Source organism: Dermochelys coriacea, chromosome 6 (genome assembly GCF_009764565.3).
Source record: "Dermochelys coriacea isolate rDerCor1 chromosome 6, rDerCor1.pri.v4, whole genome shotgun sequence".
Taxonomy (NCBI): domain Eukaryota; kingdom Metazoa; phylum Chordata; order Testudines; family Dermochelyidae; genus Dermochelys; species Dermochelys coriacea.
The window spans coordinates 67643701-67662323 of record NC_050073.1 but is presented as its reverse complement, the minus strand read 5'-3'; the positions used below and the strand labels follow the sequence as shown (position 1 = coordinate 67662323).

Below are 18623 nucleotides of genomic sequence, written 5' to 3'. Positions count from 1 at the left end.
GCCAGCAGTACCAGTAGAGGGGCAGTGCTCATACCTCGTGGCCACAGCCCCTCCCCAGCTATATGGGACAGGACACCCTGAAACTTCCCCCCGCCCCTCCCAGATCCTTCTTTCCCCTTGTGGCTGGAGTTGTTGCTCTGTGTGGTCTTAACCTCTCACTATTTTAGTGTTTTTTCTAGTTGTATATAGTTAATTAGTACACTTAGTGGTAGTTAAATTAGGGTTAGCTGTATTTAGTTAAGTATTCCCTTCTGATACCCTTACCAGGGTTTAAACATTGTCTATTGTGTCGGGGAGCGATCCCTAACAACAATCCTTCGGATGTGGAGTTTGTGGTGTTTGAGTGAGGCCCACGTCAAGGAGCAGTGTTCGATCTGTAAATCAATCACAAAATGAACTCAAGTGGCTAAGGGCCTTTGCCTAAAACAGCACCTGCTTGAAGAGGCCATGTGGCTTGCTTCAACACCAAGGCCCTTGTTGGATCTGAGGTCACCCTCAGGTTCTGAGAGTGCTGCCACTTTGTGCCATGAAGCAGGTGCCTCTCCGAAGAAACGGAGGAGCCATTCCCTGTGGCGTGAACCAACGAAAAGGTCATGTAAGACCAATCAAGACTACTCTAGATCTTGTGGGGACTCTTTTGCCTCTTCCAGGAAGAGCATGGAGCAGCACAGAGTTAGTGCTAACCTCCCTACCACTCCCTAGGACTCAGTAGGGAGGTTAGAGACCCTGTTAGATTGTTTCCATGTCAGAAGCATACAAGGTGGCTGCAGACCTCATTTGCCTTTCTGCCCCGACCTCTCCTTTGGTCCTGGACTTTGCCACGGCTGAGTCATTTTTAGCCCCATTGGCTGGACAGGCCACTGAACCCTTGTGTCTGTTAACACTACACCCCAGTGTTCCCCTTCCACAGTCTGTGGAACTGGGGAAGTACCAGGCTCAATGGAAGGGTCCTTAGCACTGGGAAACTCCTTGGCACTGTTGCAGTTGGAGCTGCAGGTGTCACTGTGGTGGCACTCATCACCTTCCACTCCAGCACCGTCAATCACCTTGGTACCAGGGCTGACTTTGGGGTCGACTCTACTTCCACCACTGGAAACAATGGAGGTGTACTCAGTGCCAGCGATACCATTTCCACCATCTGTGTCAGTTTCCTCTTCATTGTGGGCTAAGGATGAGTCAGACTGGTTGCTCACACCCTCAGGGCTGGCTCTACCTTTATCCTCTTAAGCCCAGGACTCATCAGCATCCAGATTGGGATCTTCCTTCTCCTCTCCCACTCTCCATTGCCTGACTCACATCGGGGGCCATTTATGGAACACTGGCAATCAGAATTGGTGCTTGTCTTGTGGTCAGGAAGTCTATTGGCCACCAATGCCCTTATCTATACCTGTGGAATCCATGGATGCTCCTCATGTTGCCCTAAGGTGAGGTCATCGGGCAGGTCTGTGGCAGTGACCGTCAATCCACCATAGGTCCAGGCACCAGTAAACCTTCCCACCACCTCCAGCCTCGTCCATCCAGGTCCATTGGTCCTGAAGCAGGATCTGGCTCTGGCACAGTTAACCACTTCGTCTTTATCCCTGAACAATTCTGCATTGCCAAGCTCTTCCTCTCCTTCAGTACCAGAGGATGTCAAGGCATACCAGGACCTCCCTGGGTATTCAGGAGGAGTTTCTCTATAGGAATACCCATATGTTTTGGATATCTTGCAGCCATCTGTCCCTGGGAGAGTCGCCCTTCCTACTAACAATGCACTCCTAGAGCCTGCTAAGGTTCTCTGGAGCACTATGGATTCAGTACTGCCTAATGTGAAACCCATGGAGAAATTCTACTTCATTCCAATGCAGGGATTTGAGAGGTTTTAGTCCCATAATGCCCCAAACTCCATGGTTGTAACTGCGGTGAACAATAGAGCCCAACAGGGCAGGTTTATTTCCACTCCCAAAATTATTTTCCATGGTCCTGATGGGTAGAAAGATTTGCACCTTCTCTTCCTTGCAGATATGTATTGCTGACGAGCAGGCACTGCTGTCCAAATATGATTTTGTGAACTGGATGGCTGTCTAAGTTTGCAAACTAGCTGCCTGAAGCCTCGAGGAAGGACTTTCAGGCATTTATCACTGAGGGCTGCTTGGTGGCTAAGACTTTGTTGCAGTCTGCACTGGATGTGGCGAATAGTTCATCCAGAGTGATGGCCTCGGCAGTGACCATGAGAAAAGCATCGTAGCTGCAGAATTTGGGCACTGCTCCCAATATACAACAGGCCATAGAGGATTTGCCCTTTGATGGACAAGTGCTTTGTTTGACAAGATGGATGAGACTCTACCTCTAGGGCTACCCTATGGTTCTCAGGGGTGTACACACCGGCAGTGGGAAGGCACCACTGCTGTGGTCAATATCAGCAGCAGTATCATACACAGCATGCATTTGGGCAGCCTTTCCCTTCCCCAGGACAGCGGGACTACCCCAGAAAGGGGCATAGATCCCAGAGGAGGAGGCATTTGGGTCTGGGGTTTGGCCAATCCCACACACCTTCACCTGGCACCCCCCGAGCACCTGTTTTGACTCCTTGGTCCAGAGCAGTGTTCCAGGAGTCACTCCCTTCTTCCCATACCCTTTGTTTGGGGACTGGCTGACTTGTTTTCACAATGCTTGGGGTTTGATCTCCCCAGACAGCTGGGTCCTAAGCACCATCAGATTGGGCTAAGCCATTCAGTTCCTTTCCACCTCTCTGCCGTCCCTCCCTCCCCATTCCTTTTCAGGGACCCCTCTCATGAGATAGTGCTCCTCGAGCAGGTTTGCTTGCTACTGGCTTTGAGAGCAGTGGAGGATGTTCTGCCAGAACGCCGGGGTCAAGGCTTCTAATCTCAGTACTTTCTGGTGTCCAGATCCAAGGAAGAAATGAGACCTATTCTTGACCTTCATTGCCTCAACAAATATGTTGGATACATGAGGTTCTGAATGGTCACTCTATCGACTATCCTCCCTGTGTTGTCTCAGAATGTCTGGTTTGCTGCTCCGGACCTTCAGGACATGATTCACATGGTGATTTTGCCAAGCCATAGACTATTCCTTTGATTCATCATAGTCGAGCACCATTTTCAGTATATGGTGCTTCCCGTTGACCTCTCTTTCGCCCCTGGGGTTTTTACCAACTGCATGGTTGTGTTGATGGTATATCTCATAAGGAAAAAATCAACATCTTCCTGTACCTGGATGACTGGTTACTGAGAGGCAGGTCCAGAGAGGAAATCCTTTCCCACGTCGATGCTACATTAGGCTTGCTTGACCGTCTGGGTCTCATTGCTTGACCGTCTGGGTTTCAGTAAGTTTTGGTTCTCGCGCAGAAAATAGAGTTCATTGGGACCCTAATAAACTCTACAAGTTTGAGAGCATTTTTGCCTACCAAGAGCTTTCAGGCGATTTGCCACCTTTGCCTCAGTCTGTAGTCTGTCTTCCACAACAGTTCGGACATTTGCAGGGCTGCTAAGTGGGCATCCATCCATACATTTACGAACCATTTTGCCATTATCACATCTGCCAGGGCAGAAGCAAGCTTTGGTAGGGCTGTCCTGTAATCTTTGTTTGGGTAGGCTGTAAGCCAGCTTTTTGGGCTGAGGGCCACATTTGGGTGGGGAAATTGTATGCAGGGCTGGGGCAGGGGGTTGGGGTGCAGGAAGGAGTGTGGGGTGTGGGAGAGGGTGCGGTGTGCAGAAACAGGATCAGGGCAAGGGATTGGGGCAGAGGAGGGATGCAGGGTGTATGGGGGGCTCAGGGAAGGGGGTTGGGTTGAAGGAGGGGTGTGGACTGTGGGAGGGAGCTCAGGGCAGGGGATTGGAGTGCACAGGGGTGCAGGCAGGGGGCTTAGGGACAGGAGTTGGGGGATGGGGTGCAGGAGGGGTTCGGGCTCAGGCCCAGCACCGCTTACCTAAAGTGGCTCTGGGGTGGCAGCAGCGCACATTGGGGCAAGGGCAGTCTCCCTGCCTGCCCTGGCCCCACGCAGCGCCACTCCGGGAAGCGGCCAGAACCCCGTCCCTGCATGGCCCCTGGGGGGGAGGAGAGGGGGACACAGGGCTCTGTGTGCTGCCCTTGCCATGCCTCCAGGTACCTCCCTCAAAGCTCCCATTAGTCGCGGTTCCCTGTCCCAGCCAATGGGAGCTGCAGGGGGCGGTGCCTGGAGGCAAAGGCAATGCATGGAGCCCTCTGCCCGCCACTGCTGGGGCCCCAGGGAAGTGGTTCCAGCTGCTTCTGAGAACAACGTGTGGCCTGCGGCACCACAGGGGGGAAATCCTGCAGGCTGGATCCGGCCTGCGGGCTGTAGTTTGCCCACCCCTGCAGTAAGCCCTGCCTTCTGGGTGGGTACTGCTTGTGAGTCACCTAAGTGGAATACATGGCTGCATCTGTTCGAAGAAGAAATGGTTACTTTCTGTAACTGTGGTTCTTTGAGATGTGATGCAGACGTGTATTCTGTGACCCACTTCTGTCCTCTCTGCATCGGAGTCTAGTCTCTGCACATTGGTGTGAAGGAGCTGAGGGGGGTTGGGGTGCCCCCACCTCATATGGCCAAAGGAGGGGCTGTGGCCACAAGGCACAAGCACTCCCTGTTTACGGTACTGCTAGGCAAAATTCTCTGGCTTCGGTGTGCTGGGTGCGCACACATCTAAGTGGAATACACAGCTGCATCACATCTCAAAGAATCTCAGTTACAGTAAGTAACTGTCTTTTTCTTACAGTTGGTCTTCAGGGAAAAAAATCAAAACAGCAAAGTGAAGACATCTTAAGTTTGCTTCAGCCAGGTAGAAAAACACAGTGCTTAACTTAAAGTTCATTTAAAGCACAGTAATCCTTCATTTTCCCAGTTCCCACTTTCCCATGGTGCTTCCTTGTCCTGTGGCATGGCTGGGCTGAGCTGGACAAGTACTTACTCTTCCAGATTTCCATTGCCTCTTTGTATCCCTGTTCTAGTTAACCCTTTTTCTATGTTCCTTAAAGTGGGATATATACACATCATCACAGGCTGGATTTTTTTGGTAATATCCCTCATTAATGCCCTGTCCCCCTCATCACAACATAACAACAAAAGAAAAGGCAGTACTCTTTAGCGAGGTCAACAAAACAAATGTGCAGTTACATATTTGGAGAAATTAGGTTTGTTTTTTTTTATTTTCTGAAGGGTGGAAATCCAGAAAAGGCATCTTTCCTCTCCCTTCCTGCCCTAGTCCTTCCAAAACAATTCTGCCTTAAGACAAAATGGGGCACATTAACCTTTAGGGAGATTGGTTTCTTCTGAGGGGAACTTGGGCCTTATTACTTAAAATGGAAAGATTCCTTCAACCTTACCTACTGCTACACTATAAACAAATTCTATTGCTGCTCTTCAAGAATATAAAGTGAGGCTGTGTGTAACGTCTATGTTAAGACATTAGTCTTTCACATCTGGAGACACAATTTCAAAGGAAGCTGTATTATAGGAAGCCATGACTTAACCCTCTGCATGTACATTTTGTTTTCCATGCAGAGTGAAGCTCTTGTTCTCCACTTCCACAGCTTTTGCAAAGTTTGAGGTGACACTCTCTATATCTGCCAACTACCCATCGGGTCCACTCCCTTTCACTGTCCAAAAATGGATTGGGAGCCTTGGGTGAGTAGCACAAGCAGAAGAATTAAAGGACTTCATGCATACTTTTCACTTCAAAGCAGGGAACAGGAAGTAAAATGCTAAGAAGTATACTGTCAGAAGCTCACCTGAGATGATTTCTTTTTGTCTTTTCCAGCCATGATGAAATTTCTGCTGTTTTGTCCAATGTGCCACTGGGCACCAACTACCTGACGAGAATGGTCAAAATGATTTATCATAACTTGCTCCAGGGTTCCCTGATCATTCACTAAATCCACTCAGGACAATACAATTCTCAAGCTGGATATCTGTCCTCTCAAACTTACAAGAGTTGCCAGCTTCTTTCAGTACTACAAGAATCTGATTTAGCAACTGACTGTGAAATTGTCCAATATTTAAACCACTGAAATGAAATCTCAGTAAGTCTACTACCAAACACCTCTCCTATACCATAGCATGCTGAGGGAATGCAGAAATCTCTGTAGAGCCAAGGAGGAATTTCAGATGGCTTCCATTAATTTGTCCCACTTTTCTCATATTTTTTTCCTCTTCCCCAACCCTTCCAGCCACTGCTGGTTTTGGTTTCCCTTTTGTTACACTCTGCCACATAAAATAAATTCTAGCTCCTATAACCACCAGAATTAGCCTGGTAATTTATCTCTGGTTTGTTATTACCAAGGGCTATTGTCTATCTTCCAAGGCTTGCATGACTGGAAGGTATTATCACTAACTAGCCCAGATTTCAAGTTTGATTATATTAGCTGACTGGAATGTCTCTCAGATCACAGAAACTATAATTCTGGTTTCTGCTGCTTGACAAAATTATAACTTACGAAATTCACAAGTGGCACGCACACAGTTAGAAGTTTCTCTTTAAGGTTACAGATCCCTGTTTCTAACCATTGATTTTGCAGCACAACAGAACCCAAAGTCACATGGATCAAGTTGTGAACTTTTCATTGTGGAATTTGGTTCTAATCATTCTGCACATAGATCCTGTTCTATTTCTAAGTTGTTAAGCTATTTGATGCACTTACTTAGGCTAGGCTCCCTATTTCTCAAAGGGGTAAGAAGGCTAGATATGTAAAACTGCTTTGCTTAGTGTATTCAGCAGGTGACATGGTAGGAGATGTTCAGAAGGGCTGGATCTATCGAGCACACTTTTAGCACCGACCATTTTGATACTATCTTGCTTGAGGCAGCTGTTTCCTTAGAAAAAAACTCTGGTGATTTTCATTAAATTGATGGACTTTTCTCTGCCTAAACAGAGACTCAAATAGTGTTTGCTCTCTTTTTATCTGCAGTATTGGTACAAATGGTTATAATAGATACAACAAATCCAGCTAAACAAATACCAACTATCTGAAAATGTCTTGTGATGTGTACTATGGTCTCAGAAACAAGCAGCTCTTTTAGTTGTATTTCAGTCAAATAGATCATGTTTTGCTTAATTATTTTATAATTAAATTTCTAAAGAAACTTTTAGTAATTTTAATGAAACTGCCACTACTAGAATTTTTTGCTTTACCTTTAAGGATACTTTATGGCAAAACCTTTTTTTAAATTTCATCATAAATGCACTTTTCTTCCAAATACAATCTCCTTTACCTGTCTTCCTTTTGTATCCTCACTGGAATAGGATCCTTGTTTAGCAAACCATCCATATCATTGCTTTTCTTTAACTCTTTGTACTGATACTGGTAATAGATAAACTAGTAACAAATTCTAAACATTTGCTGAATGGCCTGGAGAAGTTGGTGTATAATTTGCCACAGAAATCACTAACTGACATCCTCTCTGTCCCCAAGTTTCCTATAAATCGCATGAGCTGTAATGTTCTAGGAGCCTTAAGGAGCAATCAGTGCACTATATTTCAGTGTTAGTCTTGTAGCAAATTTTGTTCATAGAGACTGAATTCTTTGGTTTCAAAACTAGGAGATCGGGGTAATACTTTTGGCATACTCTGGACTGTTTTATTAGTCTTAATAAAGTACATTCTTCAGATTGTCAGGACTGACATGGTCATGTCCTGGGTATACAGACCCTGTTCCTGTGATGTTGAAGCATCTAGCACTTCTCAACTCTCCATTCTGTAGGTGCCTGACTGTTTCTATATGTCTGTAAAATATAAGAATTTTAAAATGTGTTTTCAGATGTTTAAGCATTGATATATTTTTATGAAGTTCTCTGGTTTTTCCAATTTTTCCTTCTACGTAAAGTAGTGAAAAGCTCATTAAACATTTGTATCGTTAATACTTTCCTTCTCTTCTTTACTGTGGAATAATTTAGAAGTTAAATGGATATTGTCAACTCATATCAGATTTCCATCTGAAAATTTATCTAATAGCATGGGAATAACTTTTGTCATTACCTGTAAATTATTACAGCAATATTTTTCTTCTGTCTTTTGTTTGTAAATTTGACTGTGTGTGTGTGTGTGTGTGTGTGTGTGTGTGTGTGTGTGTGTTGCACTGATTCTCCTGTATATAGTCTTAATTTCTTCCCATTGTCTGTGTATGACTTTCACAAAACAGGAGAAAAAATGTATATGAAAATACCCTAGGAAAATGACCGCAAACTGGCAGAAGACTCTTGAGATGCAGTACCAGAATGCATTTAATGCATTTTAAAATATATATTTAAATTGATGAAGTCTTGATATTTTTAACCAGCAGAGGGTGCTCCTGCAATACTCCATAAAGTATTATGCTGCATGGGGGTAAACGAATTGTGTGAGACATCAAAGAAAAACTAAACCAAGAACATCAGGGGACTACAAGGACTGGAGTAGAATATGGTGAATTGTCTGATCAGAGCTATCTTTGTAGCTGCTCTAGTTGGAGACCTAGAGGGTAGGGGAAATAGCAGAGAGAATGTAAGCATAGCAGAAATGAAGCAGCTCCAGTCTTGTGTATAATTTTTATTCACAGTGTGTGTACACATGAACTCCTCCAAGGGTTTTAGAAGTTGACGTTCACGGTATATTGTCATTCAAAGAGTAATTTCCCCCAGTTTTCCTCTACAGTTTCAGACTTGACTTGTGACTCTAAATGTCATGAGGTATTCGTAATCTCCATAGAAGTAATATACCTACTAGAATTAATTTGCAAAGATAAATTCAATTAGAACCTAACTTCTAAAGTTTTCACAATTCTGCATATGACCATTGTTCAGTTAGGAAACTCCATGAATAACTCTGTAAAGTATAATGACAGGTTTCAGAGTAGCAGCTGTGTTAGTTTGTATTCACAAAAAGAAAAGGAGTACTTGTGGCACCTTAGAGACTAACAAATTTATTTGAGCATAAGCTTTCGTGAGCTACATCTGATGCATCCGATGAAGTGAGCTGTAGCTCACGAAAGCTTATGCTCAAATAAATTTGTTAGTCTCTAAGGTGCCACAAGTACTCCTTTTCTTTCTGTAAAGGATCTGATCATGTGCATCTTTTTCGAAAGCCTGGGTAGTTAGATTTTGCATAAAAGAGAGATGACTTCCAGTATGAGTAATCTACAAATGACAGTATTTGCTCCTTTTAAGTTCTGTTTTATCATAAGAATACAATGCCATCTGTAGAAGAGGCTGGTGATGCAAAAGAAGGAACATGATTTGGAACTACCCTGTTTTAATATAAACTAGGGCTGTCAAGTGATTTAAAAAAAAAAAATCACGATTAATTGTGCGATTAAAAAAATCACGATTAATCGCACTATTAAACAATAATAGAATACCATTTATTTAAATATTTTTGGATGCTTTCTACATTTTCAAATATATTGATTTCAATTACAACACAGAATACAAAGTGTATACTGCTCACTTTATCTAACAACTACCCAAGCTTTCAAAAAAGGCACAGGCCCGGGATTCAGAGGTGTTGGATTCTAAACCCAGCTCAACACTTTCAGAGAATCAAATTTTTTATTACAAATATTTGCACTGTAAAAACAAGAGAAATAGTATTTTTCAATTCACCTAATACAAATACTGTAGTGCAATCTCTTTATCATGAAAGTTGAATTTACAAATGTAAAATTATGAAAAAAACCCTGCATTAAAAAAATAAAACAATGTAAAACTTTAGAGCCTACAAGTCCACTCAGTCCTATTTCTTGTTCAGCCAATCACTCAAACAAGTTTGTTTACATTTGCAGGAGATAATGCTGCCCACTTCTTGTTCACAATGTCACCTTAAAGTGGGGAAAGGCGTTCTCATGGAACTGTTGTAGCTAACATCGCAAGATATTTACATGCCAGATATCATAAAGATTCATATGTCCCTTCATGCTTCAACCACCGTTCCAGAGGACATGCATCCATGCTGATGACTGGTTCTGCTCAATAACAATCCAAAGCAGTGTGGACTGGTACATGTTCATTTTCATCATCTGAGTCAGATGCCACCAGCAGAATATGGATTTTCTTTTTTGGTGGTTCAGGTTCTGTAGTTCCGCGTCAAAGTGTTGCTCTTTAAAGACTTCAGAAAGCATGCTCCACACCTCATCCCTCTAAGATTTTGGAAGGCACTTCAGATTCTTAAACCTTGGATTGAGTGCTGTAGTTATCTTGAGAAATCTCACATTGGTACCTTTTTTGTGTTTTGTCATATCGGCAGCGAAAGTGTTCTTAAAATGAACATGTGCTGAGTCATCATCCGAGGCTACTATAACATGAAATATTTGGCACAATGCAGATAAAACAGAGCTGGAAACATACAATTCTCCCACAAGGAGCCACAAATTTAATTAACACATTTTTTTTAATGAGCGTCATCAGCATGGAAGCATGTTCTCTGGAATGGTGACTGAAGCATGAAGGGGCATACGAACGTTTAGCATATCTGGCATGTAAATATCTTGCAATGCCGGCTACAAAAGTCCCATGTGAATGCCTGTTCTCATGTTCTGATGACATAAATAAGAAGAGGGCAGCATTATCTCCCATAAATGTAAACAAACTTGTTTATCTTAGCGATTGGCTGAACAAGAAGTAGGACTGAGTGGACTTGTAGGCTGTAAAGTTTTGCATTGTTTTGTTTTTGAGTCCAGTTATGTAACCAAAAAAAATCTACATTTGTAAGTTGCACTTTCATGATAGAGATTGCACTACAGTACTTATAATGAGGTGCATTGAAAAATACTATTCCTTTTATTTATCATTTTTACAGTGCAAATATTTGTAATCAAAAATATAAAATGAGCACTGTATACTTTGTATTCTGTATTATAATTGAAATCAATATATTTGAAAATGTAGGAAAACATCCAAAAATATTTAATAAATTTCACTTGGTATTCTATTGTGTAACAGTGTGATTAAAACTGTGATTAATTGCGATTAATTTTTTTAATTGCAATTAATTTTTTTGAGTTAATCTCGAGTTAACTGCGATTAATCGACAGCTCTAATATAAACACTCAACTTAAATCCTAACTTGACTGTGGCGTTCTGTCTTGATAGTTTTTATAGATATCAGTGATAAAACATGGTAATTGTACTTATTGTACTTTCACTTATCTGATTTAATCTGAAACACCTATTTTTGACCTTAAATATTAAGTGATGTACAGGCATCTAAAATAACCAATTACAAAACAATCATTTGTGTAAAATAAACAGTGTATGTTTCAGGAGGGGTTCAAATTTGACTAATGGTTTGTTTACACAGGGAATTATTCCAGAATAGCTATTCCTGATTAACTCTCTGTGTAGAAGTTTTTATTTCAGAATAAATCCAAAATAGCTATTTCACTTTAAATTCACAGCTTCCCTTAATCTGAATTAATTTCCGAGTGTAGACAAGCCTTAAATTCACAGTGTCATGAGAAGGAAATCTTTCTGAGGAAACCCAGGGTATCTGTTTCTCTCCAGTTACTGATTTGGGACTGATTTCTGTGTAGTGGTCCGTGCAGAAGCCACTCAACGCTCATGGTGTCCATTCTTCATGTTCAGTCTTTACATCTTGCTTGAGTAAATCAAATTTGATGCTGGATTAAATTCTCCAACTAACTGCAGAAGGATTAAGGTGAGGATGAAGGTCACTTTGCCCTGTATTATAAATATTGTATTTCTCGTGCCCTCAACTTTAATTTTCATAGGAAACATCTAAAATTCTGTCGCTAGGATAGATGCACTGGTTGAAAGAAGGTGCATGCTTGCTGCTGCTCCCCATTCAAGTCTCTGCTTTCAGGCATGTACACCAGGTAGTGCCCCAATGTAGTATGCCAAGTGATTAGCCTACTCATCTAAGCTAATAAGAGAGTGAAAAGGAAACTCTTGAGTTGGGATTAGATTTACATCTATCCCCACAGCAGATGATCTAGTAAAAATCGGACTTGGAATAAAGCCTGATCTTGCCTGTGCCTCTGTCTTGTTGGGCCCAGTGCCTCTAGCACTTGAGAAACCAGGTTCTTTTTAAAGAGCCCCATGAGCCATTATACTTGTAAAATAACTAAAAAAAAAATAAATAAAAAAAAATTAAATTTTAACTTTGAAATACACACTAACTTTTTTTTTACTTACCTGCAGATATGGAAGCTACTAATATTTAGCTTCAATGTAAATTCCATTGTTTTTTAGGAACTCTGAGGAAAAAACCTCTTCTCAGGCTCCTGGATTAGAAATGGGGTCTCTAAATATGCTTCTCAGGGTTATGCTTTCAAAGTTACTTCCGTTTAACTCAGAATGACCTGTTTGGTATCAAGGACTTCATTACATCTAATGGCTTAGACTTTTGCACTTACAGTACACAGCTCATTTAATTTTATTCAGATAAACTGATAATCCTGTGTAGAACTTTCTCAGTCAGGCTCCCAAAGCTGTGGATATTTTTTATGATTCCTCCAGTCCAGCCAATGAAATGCAATCGCTGGTCTGGGTAGATATTTGTAGTTACTTCTCATTATACTTGTACCTTATTTTTCTAATCAAACCTATAAAGGCCCCTCTATCATCAAAACTACTCTATATGTTAATGTGAAAAACTGGGCCTGCTGCTGTCCTCCTTTTCACACTGGTGTGGCACTAAGCCGTATGAAGCTCCTGTCTGCCTGCCTGGGGCTCCAGCGCGTGTGAGCAGTAAATTGCTCCTAACCTTTCCAGCCCAGTGAAAGTTGGCATGAGTGATTCCAGGAGTCAGATTATAACTACCAATAATTCCCTGCTCTTTCATCTTAGTGTTGTGAGGTCAGCAAAGTTCAGTAATGAATCCAAGGCTGCAACGCCTCTGGTAACCCTTTGGCTTCCTCTTGTGCTGGGGATTTCTCCGCAATGAGAGAAAATCAGGCCTTATGAGATAACTAGTTCCCTTTTTCCTGTCTCCCTCCTGCACAGCCACAGTTCTCAAACTAAAGCCCTCCTCAGAATTTGTAACCTAGTTTTGGCGAGGACTTTATATAAAGAGATCATTTTACAGGCTTTATTTAAATTTAGTTGGGAGGTGGGGAGGCAGAAAGGGTACTGACAGTGATAAGAAAGCCATGGTGGCATGATCAAAAATTTACAGTGGAAATGGCTTTTTGATTCTATATACTATAATCTGTGTGTGTGTTGTTTAAGGCTGATCATTAGGCAGGTACTGTTCTTTTCAGGACTTGCTTTTTATGAAGTTAGGCATTTACCATTATATGGTAGCTGCTGCCAAATATAAAGTAGACAATTTGTTAAGCAAAAGAATAAGACCATTGAAAAATAATTAGCAGATCTAGTACTACTTTCATAGTGCCACATACCTACATGTGGCATTTTACAAATGAGTTAAAGGTCTCTGCCTTGGGATACTTATGAGCTACACTGGAAGGACATAATGCAAATAAAAGGTAAGAAAGTGGTATCAAGTAGCGAGGGGGGAAGGGGAGGCAGAGGGATAGAACATTGTTCTCTACCTAAGATTCACCATGTTCCCCCTGCCCCAACTTGATATCACTGTTGACTTATGAGGGGGTGGCTCATGAAGTGTTATGACTTTTAAACCCTGAATGTGAGTGCTGTGTATATATTGTACTACTTAATATACTTAATCCTAAAATGCTCTCTTTTACTACTGAATATGAGACAGGCTGTCCACCTTTAAAATCTTCTCTATTCTCTCTATGGATGGCTGTTACTGTTGCACATGTCCACATGCCTGGTAGTTTGCCAGTACTAAAAGACAGATTAAATATCTTAATGGAAAGCATGAAGACTTAGAAGTATCTACAAATAATGCTATCCTGCTTAGGCAATGCTTTGTCTATGTTGTTAGGACAATTTCCTGTCAGTGTCTATAATGATACCATGCCATTACATTTTGTCCTAATATCTTCCTTTTTCTTGTTGATCAGTAGCAGATGAATGCTAGGATGCCATAAAAATCTTGGTCATTCTAAGGCATGCACCAATGAAATGTAGATACTCCTGTTTAAGCACACCCCTGCTTTGACATGTCTTGTTTCTTTTGTGAAAATTATTTTATATGAATCATGAATAAAGTGGCAGTGGCATCTTATCAGATTCTCTGTTAGTTGGAACTTGTTGGCTAACTGGAGGCTCCTTTTACCTGACTTAAGTTCTAGACCTTGTCAAGTATGCTGAAAGGACAGCGGGGGGATGGGGTGGTGGGGAAAGCAACCAAACTTGGACAAATTGGAATGGCATTTCTTGTGATTCTGTGCGCCAGGACACAATGCCACTCATTCAAATTTGGCCTGGCCACCAATCCATGCCAGCAGGGCTTTGCCTTTATTCCACCCAGCTCTAGTCAGTGGACAAGGGGTGGGCTACGCCCGCTCCCATTCCATCCCTCCTAAGTTTAGGTTCTCAAAAGTCGGGGAGTTTAATAGCCTTTTGTCCCCACCCCCCTATCTCTGGCGCCTATGACCATTATATGTTCCCACGAACAGTTAATGCAGTGACTCCATATCTCACCAACAAAAACAGTAGAACGTAGGGCAATAAGCTGTTAATTCTTTGAGTAGTGTCTATGGATGCTTCACTTCAGGTTCATGTGCACCCCACATACCTTCAATTGGAGATTTTCATGTGCAGGCCAAATGGACACTGCTAATGTCCTTGTTCCCTGCACCAGGGCTATATCAGGCTGTGTGGGCACCACCCTCAGTGCCTTCTCAACCACCTTGGCCTGAGACGGAGCTTAGCATGTCCGCATGGTGTGCACCTTAGCTGCTTGCTGACTTTGTTAGAACTGTTTTAGTTTAGCTGGTTGGTTAGTAGTAGTTACCGGTTATTTGAGAGGTTTTATTTCCTCTGGAGAAATCCTCCCAGTGAGGTGCATGCCCAATTCAACATGGTTAAAGGTTGCCTCTCGTATAGAGAGGCTATCTCAGTCAGTGATGGACACTAAGTGTGACCGTTGCCAAGGAAAGCTGCTTGACTCACAAAAGTGTAACTTCTGTTTAGCCCTCACATCTATGGCATGGAAGAACTGGGAAATCAAGCTGCAACTGTTAATGATGGAGTGCTCCCTTTGTCCTGCTTCGATGCCAGATCAGGAGAACTCCCTGTATATCAGTCTCCGGAGGTTTCTAGCACCTCTTCAATCTCAGTGCAACACTCTTAGAAGGGGGAAAGCCTCAGAGACTTCATCTAAAGATCCTAAAAACTCTCTTCTTAAGGAAACTACCCCAAAAAGACCTCGCTCTCCAAGCAGGGCAACAACCTCAGAGACTTTGTCCTTAAGGCTCAGTACAATAGAGGATAAGGGCTCCTCCAGCACCAGTATATCAAGAAAATCCTGTAGCTCTTTTAAGAGTAAGCATGGCTCCAGTACGTCTACCGGAAATGGCCAAGTAAACATAAAAGATTGGTACCATCAGACTTACCCTCTTTCTTGGTACCCTATCAAGCTCTTCAGTACTGTGTAAGACTAAGCTTCCATCTATGTCAGTGCTGTTTGTGAAGCACTCAGAACCCTCTGTACCATCCTTCAGGGACAAGCACACCACACTGTTGGTACCGTAATGCTTCGCTGTACTGCAAGACTTTAGGTACCTGAAGGGCTCATCTGTGACTGAACCAGAGTCTCCATTGTTTGCAGGTACTGAGTGTCTCTCGGTACCAAGAATGACTTGGTCTCCAGACCCTTATACATCCTGTACTGTTGTCTCCCTTTTCAGTCAGAACTCCCATTAGAGAAAGAAGATGACAATGATGGAGACCTGCCTTCAATATCATTGATATCTCTCTAGGGTTCTCCTACATACCCATATAGGACCCCTTTTCTTGGAGAAATAGTGAAGATGTCCAGGAACTTCATCACTCTTAGTAGGAGCAACCCTGGATGCCACCCCTTCTCCATTATGGCCTCTATGGTCATATTAGGATCCCTGGGCAGCTTATCGCCAACAGTTCTCGAGGGCCCCAACCCTTTCCCATTGGGATGATAGAGACTCAAACTTCCCCTTCTCCAAAACCAGAAGGAAACATTTGAGAACCAAGAGACTAGGGAGGACAAAGAGGCTACCCTTGAGACTACCATCTCATCTCATCACCTGATGACGCAGTAATGTCTCCTCCTCCATCTGTGGGCAATTTTCAGCAGTTTCAAGATCTCATTAAACAGATGGCAGACTCCCTCTGGATATCTCTTGAGAAGGTCAAAGAATCACAACACAAGCTGTTAGATATTCTTCACTCTGACACCATCCAGAGTTGCCCTTCCTATCAACGAGGCTCTGCTGGAACCTGGAAAAGCCACTTGGCAAACCCCAGCTACAGTAACAACTATGTTTGAGAGAGCTGAAAAAAAGTATTATGTTCCCACCAAGGACTCTGAGTTCTTATTTTTCCTCAATTTCTGCCCAATTCTCTGTTAAACGTGGTGAATGAACAGCGCAAACACTGATGTAAGTCCATCCCAGATGATAGAGACCAGAAGCACCTGCACCTTTTGGGGAGAAAATCCTACAATTCTGCATTGTGAATTCCTGGGCACTGATGTCCAAATACAACTTTACAGTTGTAAATTGTGCAAAATTTGGTTCCTTTTTTCAACATTTTCCTCCAGACCACCAGGAACAATTTCAGGCTACCATTATTGCAGGGCATTTACTGGCTAGAAAATCTCTTCAGGCAGCTCTTGATGCTGCAGATACCACAGCCTATTCCCTCTCCATAGCAGTGGTGATGCACAGGGCATCCTGGATACAGTTGTCTGATTTCCCCAGAGAAGTCCAGAATAGAATAGAGGATTTCCTGCTTGATGGACTGACGATGTTCATGGAGAATACTGACAAATCGTTGCATACTCTTAGAGATTCCTGGGCTGCATTACATTCATTAGGCATCTACACTCCTGCAAACAAAAGAAAATTCAGTAGCCTGCATATACCTGAAAGATCCCACCCAGTGCAATCCTCTGGTTTTCAGAGACCAACAGACCCTCAAAGAAAGAGATCCAGAGAGAGAGATCCTCTAACCCACCCAACAAATGGGTGCTGGAAATAATCATTGGATTACACTATCCATTTTACCTCCATCCCTCCTCCTCATCCCCTTACCTTATCCCCCTTCAAAAACCCGTGTCATGAATTCTTAGTAAGACATGAAATAAACTCCCTTCTTCAGTTAAGAGTGATGGAGCAAGTCCCTGCTCAGCACAGGGGAAGGAGCTTCCACCCAATGTACTTTCTCATGCCAAAGAAAAACTGAGGGTAAAGACCAATCTTAAATCTAAGACTCCTAAACAAATTCATGAGATCTCAAAAATTCAGGATGGTGACTGACGACTATAATTCCTTTTCTAGATTTCATAGGGATTGATTTTTCAGCCCTCAGCCTTCAAGACTAATACTTCCGTATAGCAATACACCCATCCCACAGAAGGTTCCTGTGTTTTGTCATAGGCCAGGATCACTTTCAGTATCGGATGCTTCCCATTTGTTCTCAAGAATGTTTATAATGGTCTGTCAGTGGTGGCTGCCTGTTTGCATTGTCAAGCAATTGTATTCCTGTATCTTGACAATTGGTTGCTCAAGAGTCTGTCCTACCAAGAGGTGTTGACCATTGCCTGGGAAGTGCTTTCTCTGTTCTTGGACTTAAGTCTTCAGTTGAAGGTGGGAAAATCCCCACTAACTCATGTTCAGATCAATTTATAGGAGCATCCCTGGATTCTTTGACAGCCAGAAACTTCCTTCCCATGGACAGATTTATGTCACTATTAAACTAGTATTCTCCTGGTACAGGGCAGCTGGCCACCTTAAGAAACCATCCTCCATATCAGCCTGTTGGATTGAATGGTCAGAAATGCCTGCCTTCATAGATACAGGTCTACCAAAGTCATGACAGAAACGTGCCTTGCATGTTCTATATCAATCGGCAGGGAGGAGCAGGATCCCTTTCCCTCTTTACCAAGACAATAAAGTTATGGAACTGGTGCATAATAGATTGCTGAAATTTTTATGTGGTGTATCTCCTGGACAGGCAAAATGTCACTGCCGATACTTTCAGCAGGTGTTTTTCCCAAAACTACTAATGGGAGTTGGATTCCTAGATTCTTGTCAGCATATTTCAGGCTTGGGGCCTTCTAGAAGTGGACATCTTTGCCAGAACTAAGAACGAAAAATGCCATCCCCTCTGTTCAAGGGGGAGTTTAAGGGTCACAGTTTCTTGGGGGAATCCCTGCTTTCCTCACTTGGATGACAGAGAGGCACAATAACAGTTGACAAAAGCACTCTCCAAAGGCAGTTCATGGGAACTGCAGTTTTTACACCTACCCAGGGAATCAATCAGACTTGAAATTATATAGTCCCAAAAAGAAATGTTATAATCAATCATTTAGAATTAAAAATGGCAATCAAAACATGCTCTGTTACACTAGAAGCACTGAGACTGAAACTTACTCGCAACTATTACTATTTCAATTATTTGCTATCAAAATATAAATTAAATAGCACGATGACATCCCTCTTCAAAGTGCTGAGAAAAGCAAACGATGAAGTGTTAAGCAATAAAAACAACGTTTTTATAAATGAGTCATTTAAAGGAGTGAAACCACGTCGGTGGTGGATTCCAC

The 18623-nt window shown here is 42.5% G+C and overlaps 1 protein-coding gene across 2 annotated transcripts in view; it reads left to right on the top strand.

The window, feature by feature from the left end:
* KNL1 (kinetochore scaffold 1) overlaps positions 1–7870 on the top strand; it is a 51425-nt gene extending 43555 nt beyond the window's left edge. For both annotated transcript variants that reach the window (XM_043516589.1, XM_038406688.2), the window contains exons 26-27: positions 5519–5641; positions 5775–7870. In XM_043516589.1, the coding sequence (XP_043372524.1) occupies positions 5519–5641; positions 5775–5889 (238 nt within the window). In that variant the 3' untranslated portion in view covers positions 5890–7870. The remainder of the gene's footprint in view (positions 1–5518; positions 5642–5774) is intronic.
* Positions 7871–18623: the final 10753 nt, after the last annotated feature.